The sequence below is a fragment of the Euprymna scolopes genome, chromosome 17 (assembly GCF_053919585.1).
Source record: "Euprymna scolopes isolate OS-2025 chromosome 17, ASM5391958v1, whole genome shotgun sequence".
In the NCBI taxonomy this organism is placed as follows: domain Eukaryota; kingdom Metazoa; phylum Mollusca; class Cephalopoda; order Sepiida; family Sepiolidae; genus Euprymna; species Euprymna scolopes.
Window position 1 is genome coordinate 11,026,680 of NC_136498.1, and position 25,192 is coordinate 11,051,871.

Genomic DNA, 25,192 nt, shown 5'->3' on the forward strand with positions numbered 1-25,192 from the left:
ACACACAGTCTTTGGAATAGGAGTTGTGGATTAGTCTCAACTGCTTCATCTTTGGTGAGCGAAAGTTTTGACTTATGCGTAATTGCCTAATCCTTTTTTTTACGTGTACTCGTGAACATTTTCTCCAACAATTGAATGCTATGATTGCTCTGCCCGAATCCATTTGTCTTGTATCCAGTTACTCCACATGAAATGCTGTGAATGGACGAATCTTCCGAGAAAGGGTCATACGTCTGGAGAAATGCAAAGAGCTTCCATGTATCTTTCACATCTCGCTCTTTAACTGCTGAAGTTGCCTCCTGATGCTAATATTTTTATATGCATTACTATTGTGGCTTTAGATTTTCTTTTGTTAATATATTTTGATTAGTTTTGTATTATTTAAAAGTATCAGGATATCGACAAAAATGCTGTATTGAACTGTTTACATAGTTTATTTTTATTTTTATTATATTGCTTTATAACTCTTATTACTAAGCTACAGACTGGAGGTATAAAAGCTATTAATTTAAAAATTAGTATATATATATATATATGTATATATATATATATATATATATATATATATATATATATATATATATATATAAAAAGCTGGATGTGTGTGTGTGTGTGTGTGTGCGTGTCACGAATAGGCTCCTATATGGTTGACTTTTAAAAAATTGATTACATATAATGATAGAAGATGTATCGAGACACAGGAATGGGTATTTTTGATCCTGGAGAACGGTGGTTCATTAAAATTTTGGGGTCTACGTTCGCGCCTCGTCCACAAATTATGGAAATAAATATTTAAAAATTAAAGAAAAAACGTTTGTAAGTGTTTTTGATATAGATGTACATAAGAATACTTTGATAAGTGTGTTTTAACTTAATTAGGGATGGTCTAATAAAATTGTGGGGTCTGCGTTCGCGCCTGGCCTCCATAGAATGGAAGTAGGCACAAACTTTAATAAAGACTTTTCATATCTATCTGCGTAAGTATACTTTAATAATTATGTTTCAGTTTGAAGAAATATGGTATAATAAAATTATGGGGTGTTCGTTCGCGCCTGACCTCCAAAGAATGAAAATATGTCACAAAGTTTAACAAGGTTTTTTTTTAATATAGATCCACAGAATATTGTGATAAGTGTTTCAGTGTGAACAGGTATGGTACAATAAATTATTAGGTTTATCTATTTTATTTTTACTTTCATCATATTTTGCTTTGGTTTTGATACCCCCGAATTCGAAGCTATCTCTTTACAACCCTTCCTTTTCATAACCTATCATACTTTAATAAATCAGAGTCCATTTTCTGTAAGCTGTTTTTGAACCCAGTCAACGACGGGTACTTTTGATAGTGTGTATATATATATATATATATATATATATATATATATATATATATATATATATATATATATATATATATCTCGTCGTGCTATGCGTCAGCGGTAAGGGGTTTAGGCTCATTACCGCGAGGTCCCCATTTCGAATCTCGCGTGATTCAGCCACTGTAATGAGTCTTAAACGACAAAACACGTGTCAGTGGGTAATTATATTATATTTTAAAAATACTATACATATATATATATTATTTTTATTTATATAGACATGTATTATGTACTCGCTACACTAAACATGCTAATGTTTTGGAGCAAATTGGTTTATTAAAAAAACAACTGTTCCTCATCAGGTGATAGAAATAAAGTTTATATCTCCTATATAGAGCATATTGTCCTTAAATGAAGACTTCAAATATATTTTTAATTATAAAAAAATAAGATATTAAAACACTAACTCAGAGTGGGTGGGGTGATACCTAGTGGCATTGTAGACTTAAAATAGATGACGGTGTGGGGGAAAGGGGATACCAAATTTTAATAATAAGAAGATGAAAATGGAGGTAGAAGAAAGAAAGCAGTAAAGGAAAGGAAAAGAACAAAGGGGGAAAAGAACAAACCGAAAGACGTAAGAGATACGTAAGGGGGCAGTATAGTTACATTACATTTCAGTAAGAAAGAGGGAGGATTTGCCACAATATGGCAAGTTTATAAGCATTTAAATTAATATGTCAACAAACACAAACGCGTTAAGTGGTGAGGGTATAGTAAGTTATAATGAAGGGTTTGTAATAATACTTACACATAGATATTTGTATACATGTCATAAGACATAGCAGGACCAATGAACATATACACGCAAATATGTGTGCAGAGAAATATTAAAAACTAACAAATTAAAAAAATAAAGAACAAGATGCCCTGAATTGCAAATAAAAACTTTATTTCTCTCACCTGATTAGGAACAGTTGGTTTTTTATGTATATCAATTTGCTCCGAAACATTCCGTATTTATTATTATCACTAGCAGAGATACCTCACGTTGCCCGAGATAGAATGTTTAATCGTAGAATCTACTATTGATTTTATACACCGAGCCATTCTTCTTGTGCAGTAATGAAACTTCTCAAGTGCACCTTTCGTTTGACGCTCTATAAAGTACATTAACTTTAGTCAAAATCGTTTCTTCATGAACCAAATTTCTTTTTCGATTTTTGATACTTATCGAGGCTTTCCTACACAAAACCTATTTAAGAACACTCCTAAACAAATAAGGTGCATTTGTGTTCAATTAGAAAAGAAACTTGAGAATTCATAGCTCACACACACGCACACACACATGCATACATGCAAAGAGCCTTTTATATATGAGTATAATGTAGAGATAATACTCTAATTAATTATTATGTAATGTTAATATAACGTAACATATGCCGTGTTTATTTCCTATCTGATTGGTTTCACTCGGAAAAACAATTAAAAATAATAAACCACTCATTACTTCTATCAAGTAAAATTTTATGAGGAATCCGATGTATTAATTTTGTATATATTTTTGTTTTACAATAATATTGTAAAGTTTGCGATGGTGTCCAATATGCACGAATAGAAAATGTTCAAATTTACTTACTTTTGATTTAATGTATAATTTTAGAATTAATAATTACGGAAATAAAACGATGAATATAAAATGATTACAGTGTTTTTAAAGCTGGAATCATGAATGCAATAGGACCCTTATTAATTCCCAGGAAACGGCAGAATGCCTATTTATTGTGAATTAAATTATATAAGATGCGATATGTTTATCGCTTCATTAATTATAGAAATGTCGTGTTTCAAAAGACGAAAATATGTTTTTGTCATTTGTTCATATGCGAAATATTGATATTAATTTAAACAATTCAATGGTTGCTTCTTAGAAATCGGCTCCAGGGTTTCTGCTCAAAACAAATAACAGACTTCATAAAATACTAACAATAAAAAAAGAAGATGACGTACTAAATAGAATTGTTTCAATTTCTTAAAGATATTTTGCAATTGAAAAATTTTAGATTCTCGAAAGGATTATAATATTTTAGAAAATGTATTACTAAATAACAAGCAACTTCATTATACGAATCCCTTCAAATTTCTCGTTGTTTTATAAGTTTAAGATTCATGATTACATATTTATAAGAGAAAAGAATAACGTTATCATATTTATAAGAGAAAACAATAACGTCATCATATTTATAAGAGAAAAGAATAACGTTATCATATTTATAAGAGAAAAGAATAACGTTATCATATTTATAAGAGAAAAGAATAACGTTATCGTATTTATAAGAGAAAAGAATAACGTTATCATATTTATAAGAGAAAGAATAACGTTATCATATTTATAAGAGAAAAGAATAACGTTATCATATTTATAAGAGAAAAGAATAACGTTATCATATTTATAAGAGAAAAGAATAACGTTATCATATTTATAAGAGAAAAGAATAACGTTATCATATTTATAAGAGAAAAGAATAACGTTATCATATTTATAAGAGAAAAGAATAACGTTATCGTATGAGAAGATCCGAAATTTTAAGCAGTTTTTATCAAATCGAACTTTATTCTTACACTAAATCAGCATTGCTAAAACGGATTACATTTTTATTCAAATCAGAAAAGTAATCATATGTTGTTCATATGGTAATGTGGGTTCAGTCGCAGATTTTGCTACGAAATTGTGTTTCATTTAATCTTTTTATGACTCAGTTCATGCCTATAAATAATAGGTACATTTATCCTGGGATTTTCATGAATGGCTTTGCTCTTGGGTAGAAATTAAGTCGTTGTCTTTCTCATCAAATCTTTTCGTTGTTGCTCATATATTAGATCCACTGTTTCTTTTTGCCGTTTTTAAAACTGGTCTTCTCTATTGCCTTAAACATATTTGGTTTTGTGAATCTCTGTTTTATTTGAGTTTTTTTTTAGTGCAGAGACCCATTCGTAATTTAATTATTTCCACTTTTCTTCTACTTTGCAGTCACTTTCTCTCCCTCCCTCCCTCCCTCCCTCTCTCTCTCTCTCTCTCTCAGTCTCACACACACTCACTCACTCACTCATTCACACAGACATGATGATACTAGACTCATTTTTTATAAATACTATTATGGCATTGTTCTTCAGAATTGTCTAATGTATTCCTTACGTTTTACAAGCTTTTCTGGCTAGTTGGTTTTGTGGTCTCTATCAATTCGCTGTTTTTATACATTATAATGCAGCTTCCTCCTCTATTTTATGGAATTCTCTACCTGCTGTTTATGATGTTTCTAACATTTTCCTTTTTCAAGTCAATAAGCATCCCGTGTCTTAGCGATAATCATCTTTAAATTTATTAACCAATTACATCAAATGAATTCAGACTTTGTCTGGAGCGATTTCCATAAGAAAATCTCTTCCATAGAAAGCCATTCATTTCAAGAAAAGAAAAGAAATGGTTCTCTGTTACGTTAAATTTTTAGTGCCATCTAAAATCCAATTTACATCCTTCATCGAATATATTAGTAATTCTTTAAAATCTAAGATTTGGGGTTAGATACATAGTATCTCAATCTTTATAAAGCTTGCTCTGTTTATATTCTAATATATTTATGTTTATAGGATACATTCCTAAACTATTTAACCGATCATTAGAATTTTTGAAACAGAGTTACCAAGCTTAAGCTGTCCAATGGTGGGCTATATTAAGTCTATTAATGATTTAAGTAAAACGGTAATAAGGGAAAGCGGACATTTTTCTGAAAGTTCACATTGTTTGGATTGCTGTGAAATTTTAACATTAGGTATTATTATATGGACGTGTATATATATACATATATATATATATATATATATATATATATATATATATACATGTGTTGTAAAGTAAAGTGGTCATGTAAAAGTGGGCAGAGGACGCAGTTAGATTATTCAACAAAAGGAAGTCGGAACAATGCGTTTACACTAAAGTTTATCGCTTTTTCATAATTCCCTTGATAGGGCTCAACTTTAATTTTCTTAAAGGCGCTTTATAACTATAATATTGGAAACTAAATATTAACAATATTATACTTAATACACTAGTCTTCTATTCCAATGCAAGCATCAGTTATAAAAATTATAATTACTGCTAGTCGATAGATTCGAACCCAGTCAACATCTATCATTACTTGTAATAGTTTCTTCTGAGGGCCACGTTATCACGACTGAAATCTTATGAACCAATTTCATTAATGTGTTAATAATTAATTAAATTGTTCAATATTGCAACCAATATTAAGCTGAGCACACGAGCCATGTTCACAAATTAGAAAAATGTTCATTCTGCATTGATCTTCTCAAATAAGCGATAGACGCGCTTCTTTTTGCAAATATGTTTGCATTCGTAAGAATACGTGTGACTGGGTTGGGCTATCGAACAATGTTACTAGTCTTTAATTAGCTCCCTTTAAAATTAACTCTGTCGATGAAGAAGACAAAAAATATGTACTTTGTCGGAATCATTTGATTTCATAATTAAAAATCGATGCAATCGTCAAAGTGAAACTTCTTATCTTCATGCAGCATTGGAGATTGCGGGAGAGGAGAAAACGGTAGAGGAGGAGGAGGAGGAAGGGGAAAGAAGGAGGAGACGACGTTCAAATCACCTTCCAACTTTTAATGGTTGTTCTTTTCAGACGCATGCGCAATGGAGTTGTGCTTCGATTCTTCTGTTTATTTGCCAATAATTGAATATTTCGGTGGTCCATTGTCTTTTCACGAAGGAAAGTTTTATGTAAAAAGAAATATTGCCATTTCTTTGTTTAAAGATGAGCATATCATAATACTGTTGCAGACCTCAGCCGACAAAGAAAATAAAACATAGTTGTCATATGTTTATTTTATATAATGTAGTCGATCTGTTATTGCTATTTATTCACGAGAGCTTTTTAACACGGATCATTATCAATGATTGCTCAGTGATCATAAGTAGTTATGCTCTTTGGATTCTGAGTGATTACAAGTTTTTAAAGATTTTTTATTGTATTTGACCTTTCACCTTTTTTGTCGTATCACCAAAGCTGATATTATTATTATTATTATTATTATTATTATTATTATTATTTATTTTTTTTTTTAATATTATTATTATCATTATTATTATTATGTTCGTTAACTTCATAGTGTTTTGATGTTTTACAGTATACTTTTACATCAAAGTCAGTAAGGACAGTCAAAGAGCAAATTAGATGGAAAGCACCTGGCGTAGCATGGTTGATGTGCCCAGCAGAACTGACTTCTGGATTACTGTGATGTTGTGCTTGATTCCCAATATGTTTAACTGTTTCTCAAGATCATCTCTAATTGAGAAAGTTTTCCTATTTCACAATCTAACGATCTCCAATTTATTATTATTATTATTATTATTATTATTATTATTGTATATTTACACAAGCCATTGTCAAATATTTTTTTCCGTAAGCAAGTTGAGATGTTTCCTGGAGTTTAAGTGGCAAATGTTCTCAGATTTTCAGTACTCTTCACCTATTACAATAATCTTCGCAAATGTATTTGCGTGATCACAATAACTATTTAACATCGATATCTCGCTGGAACCGGCAATTGGCATCCACTGGAATTTGGGTGGCAATAAGCCTCTCCAATGTCCCAGTCATCTTCGCATTTTCAATTGATGTCGATACTGTTACACTTTGTTTAGATACCACTTTTTGAAAAATTATATTACTTAAACGCGAAAACGTATGTGTAGCTTAATTTCCATTTGTATTTTTATAATCTAATACCAAGCACTACTTTTGAAGAGCACTGTTTAAGTAAATAGAAAATTAATATATAAAATATTATATCTCATGAATTCTTATGTGGATACATCTCTATATTAATAAAATGGAAACGATTATTCCCACCTAGAAAATATACCTAGGAAAATAAACACTGGGGCTACATATTAATATAAATTTCCAACGCCACCTGCCTATATTTGATGGATGTTTTCTAGCTATTGCCTAACGACTTCATCAAGTATACTAAATCCTAACAAAGTTCGAGTAGAAATACTTTTCCAAACAAATCACAATTAGCGATACTAGCACGATACTTTCCCGCTCTTTTTAATGCTCTTATCCATCTTCAGTTTACACCGTTTCCAAATATTTCATATGATCCAACTGTTCAACGTCACCGTGATTACTTCATGTTCTCATTCCGTGTACTTTACAGTTAGCTTCTCGTTACTTATCCTGGAAACATTAACCATTACCTAAGTCTGGAAGGCATTTTTAAACAAAGAAAAACCGAATGATTTAAGCATTTTCATATAAGATTTTTTTGTAAATATTTATAACTAGCAGTTCAGCCCGGATTTGCTCGGGTCCTGTGAAGTGCTCATTAATTTATGTGCATATATATATATATATATATATATATATGTGTGTGTGTGGGGGGGGTGTATTAAAAGATTTGACTCATGTCCAGGTAACTTACGTATAAAATTCAAGTTTTTAGACCCAAAATTTGCGGAGGAATTTGGTAGAGCCTGCAAAGGTCAACTCTTTCAACTTTGACCTTTTGGCAGCCAAATCTTCGCCCAAAACTGATTAAAAAGCTTGCTGCATGTCTGAATACGCTTTATGTCAAATTTCAAACATTTAGACCCAACATTGGCTGAGTAGTTTGCTAGAGATCGCAAAGGTTAAATCTTTTTAACTATGACCCCTTAGCAGCCGAGTTGTCGGCAAAAAAAACAGATTGAAAAGCTTGCTCTATGTCTGAATATACTTTATGTAAATTTTCAAATGTTTAGACCAGAAATTAGCTCGGTATTTTGATAGAGACCGCAGAGGTCAATTTTTTTTTAGCTTTGACCCTAATTTTTACCCCTTAACATTTATTTTTTGGGGGTTAAATCAAATTTAAAAGTTAGATCTATGTCCAAGTAACTTACATCTAAAATTTCAAATGTTTAGACCCAAAATTGTCGGAGGAGTTTGGTAGAGGTTACAAAGGTCATATCTTGAACTTTACTCCCTTGACAGCCAAATTTCTGGCCGGAAACCAAGTAAAAAAAAATTCGCAAATCTCAGTAACCCTTGTGTCAAATCTCAAGTCTGTAGACTTAAAATTGACAGTAGTTTGTGTAGGGAAATGTACATACACAGACACACACACAGACAATTTCATTTTTATAGATATATATAGATAGATTGCCTTAGTCAAAGAGCAATCCTCGAAAAACTAAGCATCACAGATAGGAAAACTAAATACTTTAAACATTTTAATATATTATTAAGCAGATATAAACTTTCTTTAAAACCAATATTTTCAGAATTGTAAGCCTTGACAATGTTATTTTTATCTCGGTCTAGGAAGAAATTTTTAAATAAGGAAATATTACATATAACAAAACGGAATGCTTCAAACATTTTACATACTTATTCCGAAATATTTATATGTGCCTAAGTTTAAGAGTAATTCTAAAATAAATAAATCTCACAGATAACGTAAACCGCATACTTTTGAGATGTTACCATAGTGTTTAATAGATTTCTTTTAAACAAGATGCTTTCAGGATTTTATATTACTTAATTCGGACAAGTGTATTATTACCTCAGTGTAGGAGGAAATTCTAAGGAGGTATTACAGATAACGAAAACCATATAATTTAAACATTGTATACACTTTTCTTCAGAAATATTTATAATTACCTTAGTCTAGGTGGAATTATTAGACGATTAAATCTTACAAATAGAGAAAATCGAATACTTGAAATATCTTAATATACTATTTAAAAAATTCAAATATTCTTTCAAATCAAATATTTAAACATATTAAAATACTTATTCCGGACAAATGTATTTTTTACCTCAGGCTAGAAGGAATTCTCTAACAAGTAAAGTTAATTTCAACATTTTTATATACTTATACCGGATAAAGTAAATATTAGAGATAAAAAAAAAAACTTAAAACTTTCAGCATTTCAAAATACTCTTTCCAAGATTTCACCTTTCCTTTTTATTGGAAACTAGGAGAGTATTGTTCCTTTTAGCAGAAAACACGGTGGCTGGCAGTTTCATTATTGATTATCTTCGAGGAGAAGTAATACTAATATTTTTCATTTCAGACCACTTCAGATAAAAATTCAATTTCAATAATTGACTAGACGAAAATATAAATAACACAAAAAATGTATTGTTTCAGATCACATGTACAAGCAAACACAAAATAATGTTTCAGGTTTATTTCGTATTGAGGGGTGCTGCACATGTAGCTGCTAGCATAAAAAGTATACAATAAAATAAACAAAGATTAAAAAAACATAACAATTTAATCAGATTCCTTTTATATCTCCTCAAGCAACGCCATAAAATCAGTCTTGCTAGTAAAATAAAAAAAAATGGGAATTACATTTTCTTCTTTTCTCTTCATAACTGACTTAACTTTGTTATTTCTCTTCGGTGCCGTTTTTTGCTTCTTTGCATACAGAAAAATGACACAGTTAGACGAGTGTTGTTTTTCTCACGGTTTCATTTCAAGAGAATTTATTTAGGAGAATGAAACTAATGTTATCTTAATAATAATTTCCTTCTTAAACTTAACTTTCTAACTTAACGAAATGAGAGAGGCAGACGGACAGAAACATCGAGACAACATTCGCTTAGATTATCCTACATCATCAGTGGTGACTCGATCGCAAACGTCGTCTGTAAGACTGGTCAGAAAATTTTAGTTTTCCTCAGCTCGTAAACGTGACGTCATTCGCAATCCCTCATCGTTTTACTCCTGTTTTTTTTCTACGACATTTCATATCTGCGCTCTGTCAAAATTTTACATCACCCGTATCTGGAGACCTTAGACAAGAATGTGACAGTGACCTTCTTTTGATGTAGCCTCTTTTTCTTAATATGATTATAAGGGTTATCCTTACATGCACTAAATATGACCCATGTCAAAATTCACACTAGCAAACTTAATAACTACCGACGTAGTGTCCTTAATATGTGACAGAAAGACACTTACCGATGAGTGTGTATATTAACTGAAAAAAAGCAAAACATATGTATATAAATGTGTTATTCTGAATTTCCATAATTGTTTATTTGGTGAATCTCAGTAATACGGCATAATCATGTTGTTAGACGGGTTCCCATCAGATCTCGGAGGTTAAGCAATATTGAGTCTGGTCATTACTAAAATGGGTGATCAATTTGGGAATACCAGGTGCTGTATGTATGTAATAGTTGCAAAAACCTAACCTCGTCATCTCCACTAACGGGGATATACATACGACTGGGGACCGCTTGTGGACTTTAGAGGAAACCGGTTAAAACCAAATAAGGTTTGTGCTGTTTCATACAATAATTCATAAACTATGCAAATCCTTGCCTTAGACTGAAGTATACAATTTGAAAGTCTAAATAATCGTGTTGTTGCTGACTTTATCTGGTAAATTTAATGTGATACAGTATTGTTTGTCACATTTTGGCTGCGTTCTCATTTTAGAATATTAGGAGAAGACTTTTGGCAAAGATTCTACAACAGTATCGTTTGTTTTTTTTATGTTTATTAAAAGAACTCTTTATTCTCAACAAAAAAAAACATGTTAATGTTAATTTCTCATGGTGTACATACCTATATGATATTCTGCTTGTTCCTTCATAATTGAGTTCGTATGTAACAATTTGAAAAAAGACAAATACAATTTTTATGTCTGAACTGCTTCAAAAGGGGCAAATTTGCCACATTAGGTGTTAATAACACAATCTGGCAAAGCTAGACAACAACGTAAGTTTGACCTATCTTGGATGTAGCCTTGTTTTCGAAATATTATTGTAAAAATATTTAATCATTGTTGTAATTGTATGAGAAAGATACTCGTATTAATTTAAATGTGTTAACTGAAGGAAGAAGTCGGCGAAATGTTATGAAAAATGAGGACATTCGAACGAAACAGGAAAAAAAGAGCATCTTTTTCTAAAAAGATGCTGGACTGAAGGAGTTGAATTAAAGATCTATTCTTACAATCAGACTTTCTTATTTGTATTTAACTATGTACCTATTTGAATTTGAAAGTAAATTATTCCAAAACATACAAAAGAAATGGGCAGAAAAACACAGAATGGCGTAGAAGATAGGGCATATGACAATTATATATATATATATATATATATATATATATATATATATATATAAAGCTGAATGTCTGTGTGTGTGTGTACGTGTGTGTGTATACGTGTGTGTGTCTGGTCACGAATAGGCTCCTATATGGTCGACTGTTTTAAAAAACTGATTACATATAATGATAGAAGATGTATCGAGACACAGGAATGGGTATGTTTGATCTGGCAGAACGATGGTTCATTAAAATCGTGGGATCTGCGTTCGCGCCTGATCTACAAAGTATGGAAATATAAAATTTAAAAATAAAAAAACCGTTTACAATTGTTACAATTGATATAGATGCACATAATAATACTTTGATAAGTATGTTTCAACTTAAATAGGGATGGTCTAATAAAATTGTGGGGTCTGTGTTCGCGCCTGGCCTCCATAGAATAGAAATAGGCACAACCTTTAATAAAGACTTTTCATATCTGTTTTTTTTACACGGTGGTCACCACTTATCAAGGCCCGGAAGCCACTCAGGGATAAGGGTTATTGCAAGTACAGTACGTTAGTGTGGAGAGTTAATGAAGTGTTCACTTAAGGGGGGGTCATCAGGAATTTGTTTACGTTGGACTTGAAGACATCCAGGTTGTAGTCCCGTGGGAAGCAGGCAGACAGAACAGAGTTCCACAGGCGTGCAGTTCTAAGAAAGAAGCTTTGTTCATGGAATCTACGTTTGGATTTAGGCACAGATAAAGAGTGGGGGAATATTTTAACAGTGGATTCAGCTAGACGGTGTTTTTCGTGAAAGATTGGCGAGGGGGGACCAGAGATTGGAGTTCACGCGAGCACCTGATTACGATGAAACAAGAGAAAAGGGCATCCCCACTAAGCCACTAAGTCTATTTTGTACTCTGTCAAGGCAGGACAGACTGTTTTTAGCAGCTCCTGCCCAGATATGGCAGCAGTATTCCATCCTTGGACGTACTTGGCGTTTATCTATCTGCGTAAGTATACTTTGATACTTATGTTTCAGTTTGAAGAAATATGGTATAATAAAATTATGAGGTGTTTGTTCGCGCCTGACCTCCATAGAATGGAAATATTTCACAAGGCGTAACAAAGTGTTTTAATATAGATCCACAGAATATTGTGATAAGTGTTTCCGTGTGAACAGGTATGGTATAATAAATTATGGGGTTTATCTATTTTATTTTTACTTTCATCATATTTTGGTTTGGTTTTGATACCCCCAAATTGGAATCTATTTCTTTACAACCCTTCCTTTTCATAACCTATCATACTTTCATAAATCAGAGTCCATTTTCTGTAGGCTGTTTTTGAATCCAGTCAACGACGGGTACTTTTGCTAGTATATATAAATATTCGCTATCTCCTATTTGGTTTTATCGAGCTTTTACATCTGATTGAGATTACTTTATAAATATTAATTCTTTAATATTTATAATATACTTCAGTTTTACCATCTTAGATCATTTTGGTAAATTTAATTGTAATCTTTATTTTATATATATATATATATATATATATATATATATATATATATATATATATATATATACCAAATTAAAGGTATTCCGGATGGAAACTCGTGAATCTAAACCAGGATACTAAGAGTGCTAAATAGAAAGAGCAAAACATATTATTTTTATTACAGAGTAGCTGTAAACACTATCAATAATTCCCACCACTCTTTATCTGTGCCTAAACCTAAACGTAGATTCCATGAACAAAGCTTCTTTCTTAGAACTGCATGCCTGTGGAATTGTCTTCCGTTTTCCTGCTTTCCGGCTGACTACAATATGGTTGTGTTCAAGTCTAACATAAATAAGTTCTTGATGAGCCGTTCCATATAAGTTATCAAATTTACCAAATTTTCATTACTAATGATTACTATATTGTCCAATTTCTACTGTACACTCTTTAATCTTTATCCTTCAGTGGCCTCTTGGCCTTGATAAAGTGGTGATTCCTATGTAAAAAAAGGAAGAAAGAGAGTTTCTGTGTAAATACGTTGAAAGAGAGAATAGTCCCTGTATGCTTGTGTCTGCAGTAGTAGTGGAAACGTGCATCAAGAATGATTAGAGGCAGTCAAAAAACGTTCGTATGTGTACCGCATGGAAGTCCGTGTGCAAAGCTAGCTATGTTGGCTTATTTGTATTCACGTCTTAGTCGAACCCCAGGTCCGAGGATCGGATGAGTTCTGTAAAGCTCCAAGAGACCAATTCGGGCGAAAGGTCCGTTCCACTGGAGTGGTTGTTAGTCCAAGATCTAGAGAGAAAGAGAGAGTGTGTGTTGCCGGTTTAACCTTTTATAAACTCGGTCACGTGGCTGAGAGATGACTTTGATTGGACAAGCCAGGAAGGAAGTGTCTTCGAAATCTCTAGTTGCGATAATTCGCTTCTGCTTGTATTTGTTGCAATTTTCGTCAACTTCAAAAGTTTATCGATATTAAAATATGTTTATCTAAACCTAAGTAAATAAGTATACCTTGTTCTATTTATTATTCATTACTTTAATATAAACATTGTTAAATACATTGCACTTTTTATTTTGAATATACTTAACATTAAACGATAATTATATGTGTATGTATATGTATGTATCTATATATCTCTACATATATATATACATATATATATATATATATATAGAGAGAGAGAGAGAGAGAGAGAGAGAGAGGAGGGGGTTAACTTGATAGATCTATGTACCGTGTTAATTTTATAAACAATCGCAATTATGTATTTTACGATAAAAAATGTGATTTATTGTCTCATGTTCTTTAGGTACAACCACCGTTCTTACAATGACATTCCTTGGTCTTGATATTCGAACTGACCTGCCAAAAGTATCTTACGTAACAGCGCTCGATTACTATGTAGCTGCCTGCTTTGGTTTCGTCATCTCAACCATCATCCAGTTTGCCGTCGTCCATTATTATACCAAATACGGTACGGGGGATATGAACATGGCCTGGAACTGCTCGGAAGAAAGCGAAGACAGCGGTGACGCGCTGGTAAGTAGTTTTCCACCTCTCTCCCAACTATCGATGCTTTCATGAAATCTCCAAAATTTTATCGAATTCCCTAACATTTGCAACATTTAGCCCCTGTTCCATCGCCGGAATGTTTCATACTTGTGCTTGTTTTCAAAATATTTTATGGAATGTTCTCTGATGATTCTATCGCACTTGTGCCCCCCCCGACAATCCATTTAACAACAAAATCCCACTCATTCTCTGCATAAATCCTTAGAGGTCGGAAATCGTTCAATTATTATAGTTTCTTTCGTCGGACTATTAGACTTTGGAATTCCCACCTAGTTACTTGCTTCCCTGACTTATAGAAGTATAAATGTAAGTAAACCGAGATCTTCCTCATCTAATGCAAACATGGTCCTAAATTGTTGCCCCCTGCGCCCAAGTAACGTCATGTCTTGTTTAGGGTGATTAAAAAGATAAAAATGTCACTGTATTATTCCCAAAAACAGGTAACAGATTTCGGAATTTATAAAATGAAGATTATTCGTATTTATTGAATTTTTCGGACTACTGTTCCTATATTCAGTGTTATTTGTACAATGTTTTTTTTTATGTAACCTCCGACTTTCTTTGGGTGTATCGAACTCGAGAACTGGGAAATAGGCAAATAATTTCGAACGGCATCCTTGAGTTAATCACCGTTGATATCATGCTCGCGTTCTGTCATCCAGTACTGGGTAGAAGCCCCAAGTTATTGTAGATCAGTCAATAGAGTAATTCGTAGAATTCTGTTGTAAAAGTGTGCACTCGTTTTGAGGTTGAAGATCGAATTCTTAATGCGCGCGATCTAAAATTCAACTGCGAATTACTTAAAACCAACCCAATCGTGGCCGATAGAACAAGAGAATGCTACAACTGTGGATGAAATACAGGGTTCCGTTCTAAATTCCATGCAGATTCTCACATTCGATAGAAAGATTCCCAAGTTCGAAAAAAAGATTTCATATTACAAGAAGGAAAAAAAAACTCGGAGGATGCATCGAACATAATGTTTTAATAAAACTCAAGTTTAGAATAATAGTCTAAAGAATACACAGCACAATTACGTTGAAACACTGGTTCTTGCTAGATCACTGAAGTTAAGCAACGATGAGCCTAACCAGGACCAGATGGGTGGCCATTTTGGGGATGCTATAAGCTGTATGTACCGCATCGGGACGTAGAAATTTTCACGTTGGTATCTGGGAGCGCGTTTAATCACTGGGAGAGATGCACCCTCAATCTTCATTAAAACATGCATCTACGATCAGGAACACTCTGATCTAAATCCTGATAGCCTTATATCTGCTATTGTGCCAGCAATTGCACCGACTGAGATTAGCAGCTGTAATAAAAGAGTGGCTTGTTCTGCACAAAGCCTTCACCGCTATAAAAAATCATCTGTGTTGATTTCTGAACAACTTTGTGTTGTGGCAGGACTCACACGCTGAAATCGATAGGACTATCCATAGTCTAAAGAAACCAAATAATACAAAACATGTAGAACTTTTAAAGTTAAAAATTCAACATCGTTACATTTAACTGTTGCTTCCTTTGAACTGCTAGAGTTTGGAATTCTCTCCTGACCTTCGCCTTTGCTCACTTTTCTGACACGCTGATGTTTAAATGTAATGTGAACAGATATATCGCAACTCAACTGCTTACATAGTTCCTTTGTATACATGGTTTAAAAAATAGTTCTTTGCATCCAAGTAGCACTGTGCTTTATTTGGGGTCCATAATAGTAAATAAAATAGAACAAATAAAATCAAAAATAGGATTCCCGATAATCAGTATCATTTGCGAAATTAATTATTTAAAATAAAATGTTGATTGAAAGGTATTTTGCTTCATGGAGTTATATATATATATATATATATATATATATATATACATATATATATATATATATATATATATATTCTTTGATATTGGAATCAAACAGTGAAGACTCAGGAGAAGTTTGGTAAGGGATTGTGAAAACCATGCTTCCTAAAAGTTACATGCGCAATCACCCTCACAAATGTTATCCATTGTATCTTAAGGCTGAACGGGGCCGATAGCATATATATATATATATATATATATATATATATTACATGGAGTTCACCACTTATCAAGGCCCAAGGGCCACTCGGGATAAGGGTTATTGTGTGTACAGTAATCAATGGGATAGTGTAGTAATAGTATTGGAGAATTTATAAAGTGTCATTACTTAAGGGGGCGGTTCATCAGGAATTTGTTTGTGTTGGACTTGAAGACATCCAGGTTGAAGGGAGGGAAACAGGCAAGCGGAACAGAGTTCCACAAGCGTGCAGTTCTAAAAAAGAAGCTTTGTTCATGGAATCTACGTTTTTATATATATATATATATATATATATATATATATATACCGAGGAAAGGTGTCATAACCAGCGAAGTAGTGTCCAAGCAGGGCAATTGTAATCGGAAATAAAACATTAAGAGCGTGGCACAATAATATTTGGATGCTAATAAACAGATTACATGGATTATGACGGAGACATACAGGGGAAAAGGAGAGAATAGAAATAAATGAACCTTTCTCATCCGCGTTGAAAGGTAAACGGCACCAGTTTCCGACTACACTGAAATGTATTTTACTCTTATGCACTGCAAACAAGGTTTACTGCCATTTGGACGTAAGATGCTACTATTTGGGACCATATTCACAGCGACATTCTAAGTAGGGAGTTGAGCAACGAGATGTATTTCCACGTGATATTTACATTTCTGCTTGTCAGTAGAAGCACGGAAGCAGGAGATCGGAAACAATTACATATTGCAGCAGGCTTTTCGGCATCTAGGGACCTCAACAGTATCGGGGTTTGATTTTACTCTTTGCCGCATAAGGTAAGGCTTTGTATGACGGGAGAGCGCAAGAGTTGCGAGTTCGCCGAATACATTCTATTAAAGTAACTGTAAATCAGGTACAGGGGTGCAACATTGCGGCGATGGGACAGAGGTTGGAGTTTGGTTGATAGTATGGGACTTATTAGATTTGGGGACTCTTTTATTGGACCCTATCTAAGATGGAGAAAATAGGGATTGATGCGCCAACCCAGATGTGGCAACAATATTACATGCTTCGACTAATGGTTACTATAAACTCGAGCAAACACATAAAAAATATATCAGTTTAATTTTTTGAAGAGTGAATAGTGAATACACAGTTATTAAGTATGCCGGGCCAATATTCTGTCGTCTCGTGGTTAATGTTCTGTTTTTCTTATCAACGTACGCCGGTATTATCGCGTGGGTTTTCTTAATGCTTATTAATATAAGACGAGCTTAAGATACATTGATAAGAAGCAAAAAGGAAATATACTATTAATGAAATGAAGCACGGCAGAACGATAATTAAAATATAATTAAATGAGGTGTTTATGCCCAAAGGGGTTCATAACACTAATAACGAATGTATTATGATGATCAATATTGAATATGGAATGGATGCAAATCTCATCAGCATTTAATACGCCATCTTTTATTTACTTCTGCAGAATCTTATATGTTTTCCAACGCATTAAAATGATGAAGATAATATTTTCTTGTGAAGTGTACAACTTTTTAGATATTATCTTGTTTGTATTTTTGCCCTGTTATTGATGCATATTCAATTCAAGTATAAATAGATTATCGTTGCAAATTATGGTCTTAGCATGCCGAGTTCAAATTTAAACCGATACATAAAACTCACTTCTAACTGAATAAATACGGCCTTTTATTTTATTTCTCACATATATTGCCGTCAAAAATGTTTATATTATTTAAATCAATTGTACAATATAAACTTTTGAAATACGATATGTAAAGTAGTGAAGAAATATCTGAAAACAAGTATTTGAATGTCTAATTTACGTAACTATTTTAACAGATTGTGATGGTTGTATGTTTGGCGTTATATATTTGCAATTGTATTGTTTTATTTTGACCATATATTTACAATAATTTCGTCGATATTAACAGTAAGTAATTATAATCGTTGAATAAAAATAAATATCTCAATTACATCCTTTTTAAAACAAAAAATATACGCTTGTTAGAATTCTTTCTCGCTGGCATAAGTAAGACAAGAAGAAAGAAAGGGAGAATGACAAGAAAACCGGATTTCTCCTTCCGTGTTTCCCATAAATAACGTCGTCTTTTAATTGTTTTGAATATCTGTGATTGCTTTGAATCCGTAGACAAAACGTTTCGCATCTGTATTTAAATTTAGATTAAGTGAAACTGACATTATTTTTATTTTATTAGTATTTAATTGAAAAGATAAATAAAACTTTTGTTATTTAAATTATCTAACAAATGCACTCATCTTATTTTGAAAACGTTTCGATCGATACAACCTCCGACCTTCTTTAGGTGTATCTTGCCGAACTTAGAAATCTTTCTATTTAACTCGGGAAATTGCATGGAATTGCGAACAGAACACTTTATTTAATCCACAGGACTAACATGCTTGCGTCACAATTGATAGGACGAAAGCATGCATCTCTGCTTCCGATCCACGTCGATGACAGGGGTTGCTTTCATAGAATCTTACACTGCAACAGAGAGATGAAACATTTCGGTCATGAATTCATGAAGTCAGTCATCATAACAATGACATTTGCGATCCTCTCTGATCTATTCGGACAGAATAAAAAATACGAAACATTACTTTCGGAACGTTCCTTATATCTTCAAGTATAGTTTTCAATTGTATAAAAGGAACTTTGTGTGCCTGTATCTGTGTGTCTGCGTGTATATTAATGCGTGTATATGGATTCGAAAACGACTGGGTCGATTGTTATGAAATTTCACACGAAGGTCTTTATGTGTCGGCCAGTGTTCTTAAATACGTTTTATGCCGAGTTGCCTTTCATAAGTATCGATACTTAATAATCGAAATAATCCGATGAAAGAAGGAAGAGGCGATTTTGACAAAAGTTAACGTCTTATACAGCCTAACATCAGGCCCTGTCGGTGGGGCATTAGAATACGCCGACTGCCCCCCTGCAGAGGGTAAAAGTCCCTCAATGGGGGTCCTTGATATGACCTTAAACTATATCCAGTGGTGAGGCCCCAGCTTATGGGCTTTAGGGAGTGTGGAGCCACCCTTTAATTACCATTGCTCCCAGGTCCACTCTGACCCGGAGTGGTAGTACCTGTTAGGGTCCCAACTATGGGTTAAATAGAAACCGACGTGAAAACAACAAATATATTCTATTAAAAAATATTTTTCTTCAAAATCTTTGGATTCGGCATTAAATAACCCGAAAAAGGTTGATATGCCGTAAAACAAAAACCAACCAAACCAACCAAATAGCCTAACATCACAAGTGCATCTGAGAAATTCTATTACTAAACAAGCCGAAAGGCTAAACGCAGAAAACCAACAGTAGGTTCTTTGATATGACATGGGCATGTCTAAAATGATTTTTTCTATTTAAAGAGCAATTTCATAATGACACTTGACTTTTTCATTTTAAACTTAAATTGAAGCCAGTATTACCACACAGCCAGTAAGACCGGGCATATAAAACCAATAGTAGGTTTTTGATGACATTGGCGCGATCGAAATAAATGTTTCTTTTTAGAGCAAAATTAAAGTATGATACTTAACTTTAATGCAAACTATTACATGCATATATATATATATATATACAGTGATGATCATATTTATTGGCACGGTAAAATAAAAGTTAAATTTTGTCTAATAAATTCTAAAAAAGGGATTGAATTAAAGAAAATAACAAAGTATATTATGTATTTTTAACTGGCCTTTCCGATGCAGCAATCGGATTTTAGAAAAAATAAATAACAAAGGAACAACAAACATAATTGCAAAAAACCCTTGTTCAAAATTATTGGCACGATTTATTTAATAATCAATTGTATAGCCTTTGGCCTTGATTACCTTCCTCAGTCGCTTTTCATAGTTTACAACCAAGTTGTTGCACTCTTCAGTAGTAATTTTAGCCCACTCTTCCTGACAATAATCCTCCAATTGAATAAGATTCTTAGGCTTCCTTTGCATTACCCTCAATTTTAATGTTCTCCATAAATTTTCAATTGGATTAAGGTCTGGGCTTTGTGATGGCCACTCCAAAACATTAATATGATTGTCCTCAAGCCATTTCTTAGTCAGTTTAGCCGAATGCTTTGGGTCATTATCTTGCATGAACCACCAACGACGACCAAGTGAGAGCTCTTTAGCAGAGTCTTTCAGGTTTTCATCCAATATTTTAACATAATCTTCCTTTTTTATGCTACCTGTGACCTTAACAAGTCGCCCTGGTCCAGAGGCAGCAAAGGATCCCCAAAACATCAAACTGCCTCCACCGTGCTTCACTGTGGGTATGGTGTTCTTAGGCAGGAAAGCTTCGCCAGATTTTCTGTAAATATAAGACACTTTATTATGGCCAAATAACTCTATTTTCGTTTCGTCAGTCCATAGAACACGTTTCCAGAATGCAACATCTTTATCAATATGACGTTTTGCAAAGGCTAGCCTTGCTTTCAGGTGCATAGGCTTCAATAAGGGAGTCTTTCTCGGACGACATGCTTTTAAACCAGCTCTCTTCAAAACTCTACCAACTGTATGTCGAGATACATTCACTCCAGAGGTGCTCTGTTCATCAACAATCTCCCCAACAGAGATCCTTGGGTTTTGTTTTACTTATCGAACAATTTTCCGTTCATCTCTTGGGGAAAGAATCCTTTTTCTCCCTCTACCCTCTAAACTCATAACGTGGCCTTGCGATTTGAACTTGTTTATTATGGCTCTAACAGTGGATTTGGGAAGGTTTAGCTTCTTTGAAATCTTATCATAGCCCTCCCCATTGGTATGGCATGCTACAACAAGCTTCTTGACGTCTTCGCTGTGTTTCTTAGTTTTAACCATGGCGATTGAAAATTATAATTTAGTCACTTATAATAGTTTAAATAAATCGCTATCTAAAAATTATCTGAAAAAAATTATTCACTGAATTAGCGTTAAACAAGCATAATATGGCTATAAAAAAGTTCAGAAAGCACGTAAACCGGAAATTGATTGATATTATACTGATACTAAAAGAAAAACAAAGCCGTGCCAATAATTTTGAACAAGGGTTTTTTGCAATTATGTTTGTTGTTCCTTTGTTATTTATTTTTTCTAAAATCCGATTGCTGCATCGGAAAGGCCAGTTAAAAATACATAATATACTTTGTTATTTTCTTTAATTTAATCCCTTTTTTAGAATTTATTAGACAAAATTTAACTTTTATTTTACCGTGCCAATAAATATGATCATCACTGTATATATATATATATATATATATATATATATATATATATATATATATATATATATATATATATATATAAAATTCTTGGTTCGTTAGTTATCAATAAAACGATATTTCTACATCAACTTAATTGAAATTTTCAGAGAATCGAGGAATATTTTTATGTTATTAAAATAAATTAATATTGCGAATTATAAATTAGATAAAATTAACATATTTTTCGTAAGTCGATTCTACGTGATTATTCGGTTTTTACTTCCGGTAGTTATTTCAAATCATACACCACGATTTGATGACTCTAATCGATAAGTAAAAAAAACATCCCCTATTTTAAAAATTTAAATTAATTTGTTTATCTTCCTACTTTTTTAATAAAAAAAAATGGTCGCCAGAAGGTGCGTTGTGTGTTGAAACATAAAAGTCGAAAAACCTTAACAAAACCATCTTTGTCGTAAAAATCATTTTTTAACAAAATTGCAGCACACAGGGTTTGTTTTTGTTTTTGCTTTTTTTGTTTTTTTTTTGGGGGGGGGGTTAAACAGTTATTTCTATATAACAAAATATGAACTTTTTTATTATTAAAACTATAAATTGTTAGGTGAAAGTACAGTTTTTTTTTTATTTTGTAACGTGCTGAAATAATACTTTCTTTTTTTTTCAGCCATTCTTACCTTGGAGAGGGGAGGGTGTTTCGTAACTATTATTAAAAAACATATCGTGAAAGTTGAATTTAACTTGAAAAAAACAATGCGGACGGCGCGTTCAACATTCTAGCTAGAGCCTATTTGGTAATAAGGTTCGATTAAGATTCGATTGGTTTGTTTTGCTTTTTTTACCGTAAATTGTTAGGTTAAAGTTGGGTTTTTTTTTAAGAAAACTTTTTTTAATAAAATTGAAAGTACACTGTTTTTCTTACAGGAATTGTTTTTATCTGAGAAAATATGAATGCCTTTTCTTTATTAAAGAAATTGTTAGGTGAAATACAGAAAAGTTTCGGCAGATTTGCCGTTTAGTTGTACAAATATCTTCAAACCAGCTAATCACTAAAAAGGACTCTTAAAAGTCGACACCGATATCGAGCAGAAGTTTTTTTTACATGTTTCACGAACTTTAAATGGGTAAAATATAATCACATAATTATCGAAAATGTGATTATGTTATTAAAATTTAATTTAAATTAACCACGTTGTTTAACAAATTTAAAAACTAATGCAGCATAAAGTTTTGAAATGTTTAAATATGGTTTTTTTTATAATTTAGCATTAAAAACATTGAACAATGAAAAAAAAATTTTGGTACTTGGCTAGCCATTCTTAACATGTGGAGGATATTTTGTAACTATTCTGTGCCTACACCTTACAGTTTTAAAAAAGGATATCGTGAAACTTTAATTTAACCTGAAAAAAAAACTGTTTAAAAATAACGTGGTATCAAAAATGCATCAGCACCAAATTTTGTTTTAATTTTACAGGAGATATTGTTCTCGAATGTATACGATGGCAGATGCTACCGTGCTATTTTTATAGTTTTTTTTTTCAGTTTAAATTCAAGTTTCACAATATCTTTTTTTTTAATTGTAAGGTGGAAACACAGAATAGTTATAAAACAGCTTCAGCTCCTCATTAAGAATGGTTTTCAAAATAATAACATTATTATTTCAACACGGCATTAAAAATACATAAGCACCCAAAATTTCATTTTTATCGGGCAATGTTGTTAATTTTAAATAAAATAAAACATTTAATCATTTTAAAACTTCATCTTGCATTATATATTTTTTAATTTGTTAAACAACATGGTTAATTTAAATGACATTTTAATCACATGATCACATTTTCAATAATTATGTGCTTATATTTTACACATTTAAAGTTTGTAAAATATGTAAACAAACTTTTGCTCGATACCGGTGTCGACCTTTAAGAGTCCCTTTAAGTGATTAACTGGTTTGAGGATATTTGTACAACTAAACGGCAAATCTGCCCAAAAGGTAAATTTTCACCTTAGGTCTGGCTCCGGCTCTACAATGTTTAACATGGGTAGGTTGGGGGTGTTTATTCCGAAAGCCGTACTTAAGATGGGGAGAATGGTGGTATTTATTCCAAAATCCGTTTTTAACATGGGGAGGTTAGGGGTGTTTATTTCGAAAGCCATTCTTAATATGGGGAGGTCGAGTGTGTTTATTCATGGCTGCCAGTGAATTATAGTGCATAGTACAGGTCTTTATATCTTGAAAACTACTTGCCTCTGCAAAATTTAAATTAGATTTTCTTATTCAGCACAGTCGAAAGCCTTTAAATGTCGCCATTTTAAAGAAAATTGTGGAGGTGGACCTAATGTAAAAACAAAAACCCTCAAAAAATTAACTTGGAAAAACTATTTTAAAATATCGCGGTACCAAAAATAAAAATAGGCAGAAGAATACCCCCTTCGGGTTTCTACTAGCACAAAGATTCGAAAAGGTTGTCAAAAACCAAATGTATAACAAATATAATCAAAGGCAACATAAGTTACTTTTTTACCAAACTGGATAATTTTTTAGTGTTTTTATTTAATGTAAAATGCTTATTCGGCTCAATAAACACAGCGTTTACCGCTATATTTGAAAATTACAAATGGCGGCTGTCTCTGTGCTACACACGTTAAGTTTGGGAAAATGAGTTAAAACTAAAAAAACTATACAAATCACTGTTAAATAACCACCGAATATGTGTCGGCATATTTCACGCTAACATATATTAAGTCAGTTCCTAACAGTATTTTGTATAGTTTTTTAGTTTTAACTCATTTTCCCAAACTTAACGTGTTCAACACAGACTGCCGTCATTTGTATTTTTCAAATATACCGATAAATTTCGAACCGATTAAACATTTTACATTAAATAAAAAGACTAAAATCTTTTCCAGTTAGGTAGAAAAGTAACTTATCTTGACTTCGATAACATTTATTTGGTATATATTTATTTTTCGACAACTTTTTCGCATCTGTGTTTGTAATACAAATCCTTTTATTTAATGTAACGTTTAGTCAGCTCGAAAAACAGTGTTTATCAGTGTATTTGAAAAATACAAATGGTAATAAACACTGTTGATTACGTGAAGTTTGGGAAAATGAGTTAAAACTAAAAAAAACTATACAAAATACTGTCAGAAACCCGCCGAATATATCATCCTATGTCACGGTAACATATATTCGATGCGTTTCTGACACTGTTTTGTATAGTTTTTAACGTATTTTCCCAAACTTAACATATTCAACAGAGTCCGCGACCATTTGTCTTTTTCAAATACATCGATAAACACTGTGTGTTTTTCGAGCCGATTAAACATTTTACACTAAATAAAAACACTAAAAAATCATCCATCTCCATAACACCTAACGCTTATCCTTGAGTGGCCTCCCGGCTTTGATTAA

The 25,192-nt window shown here is 32.5% G+C and overlaps 1 protein-coding gene across 1 annotated transcript in view; it reads left to right on the forward strand.

Annotated features, from left to right (window-relative positions):
* The window catches only part of LOC145296659 (gamma-aminobutyric acid receptor alpha-like), a 774,217-nt gene that overhangs the window by 745,782 nt on the left and 3,243 nt on the right, over positions 1-25,192 (forward strand). Inside the window, exon 11 of the mRNA XM_080142597.1 lies at positions 14,255-14,484. Within this exon, the coding sequence (XP_079998723.1) occupies positions 14,255-14,484 (230 nt within the window). The remainder of the gene's footprint in view (positions 1-14,254; positions 14,485-25,192) is intronic.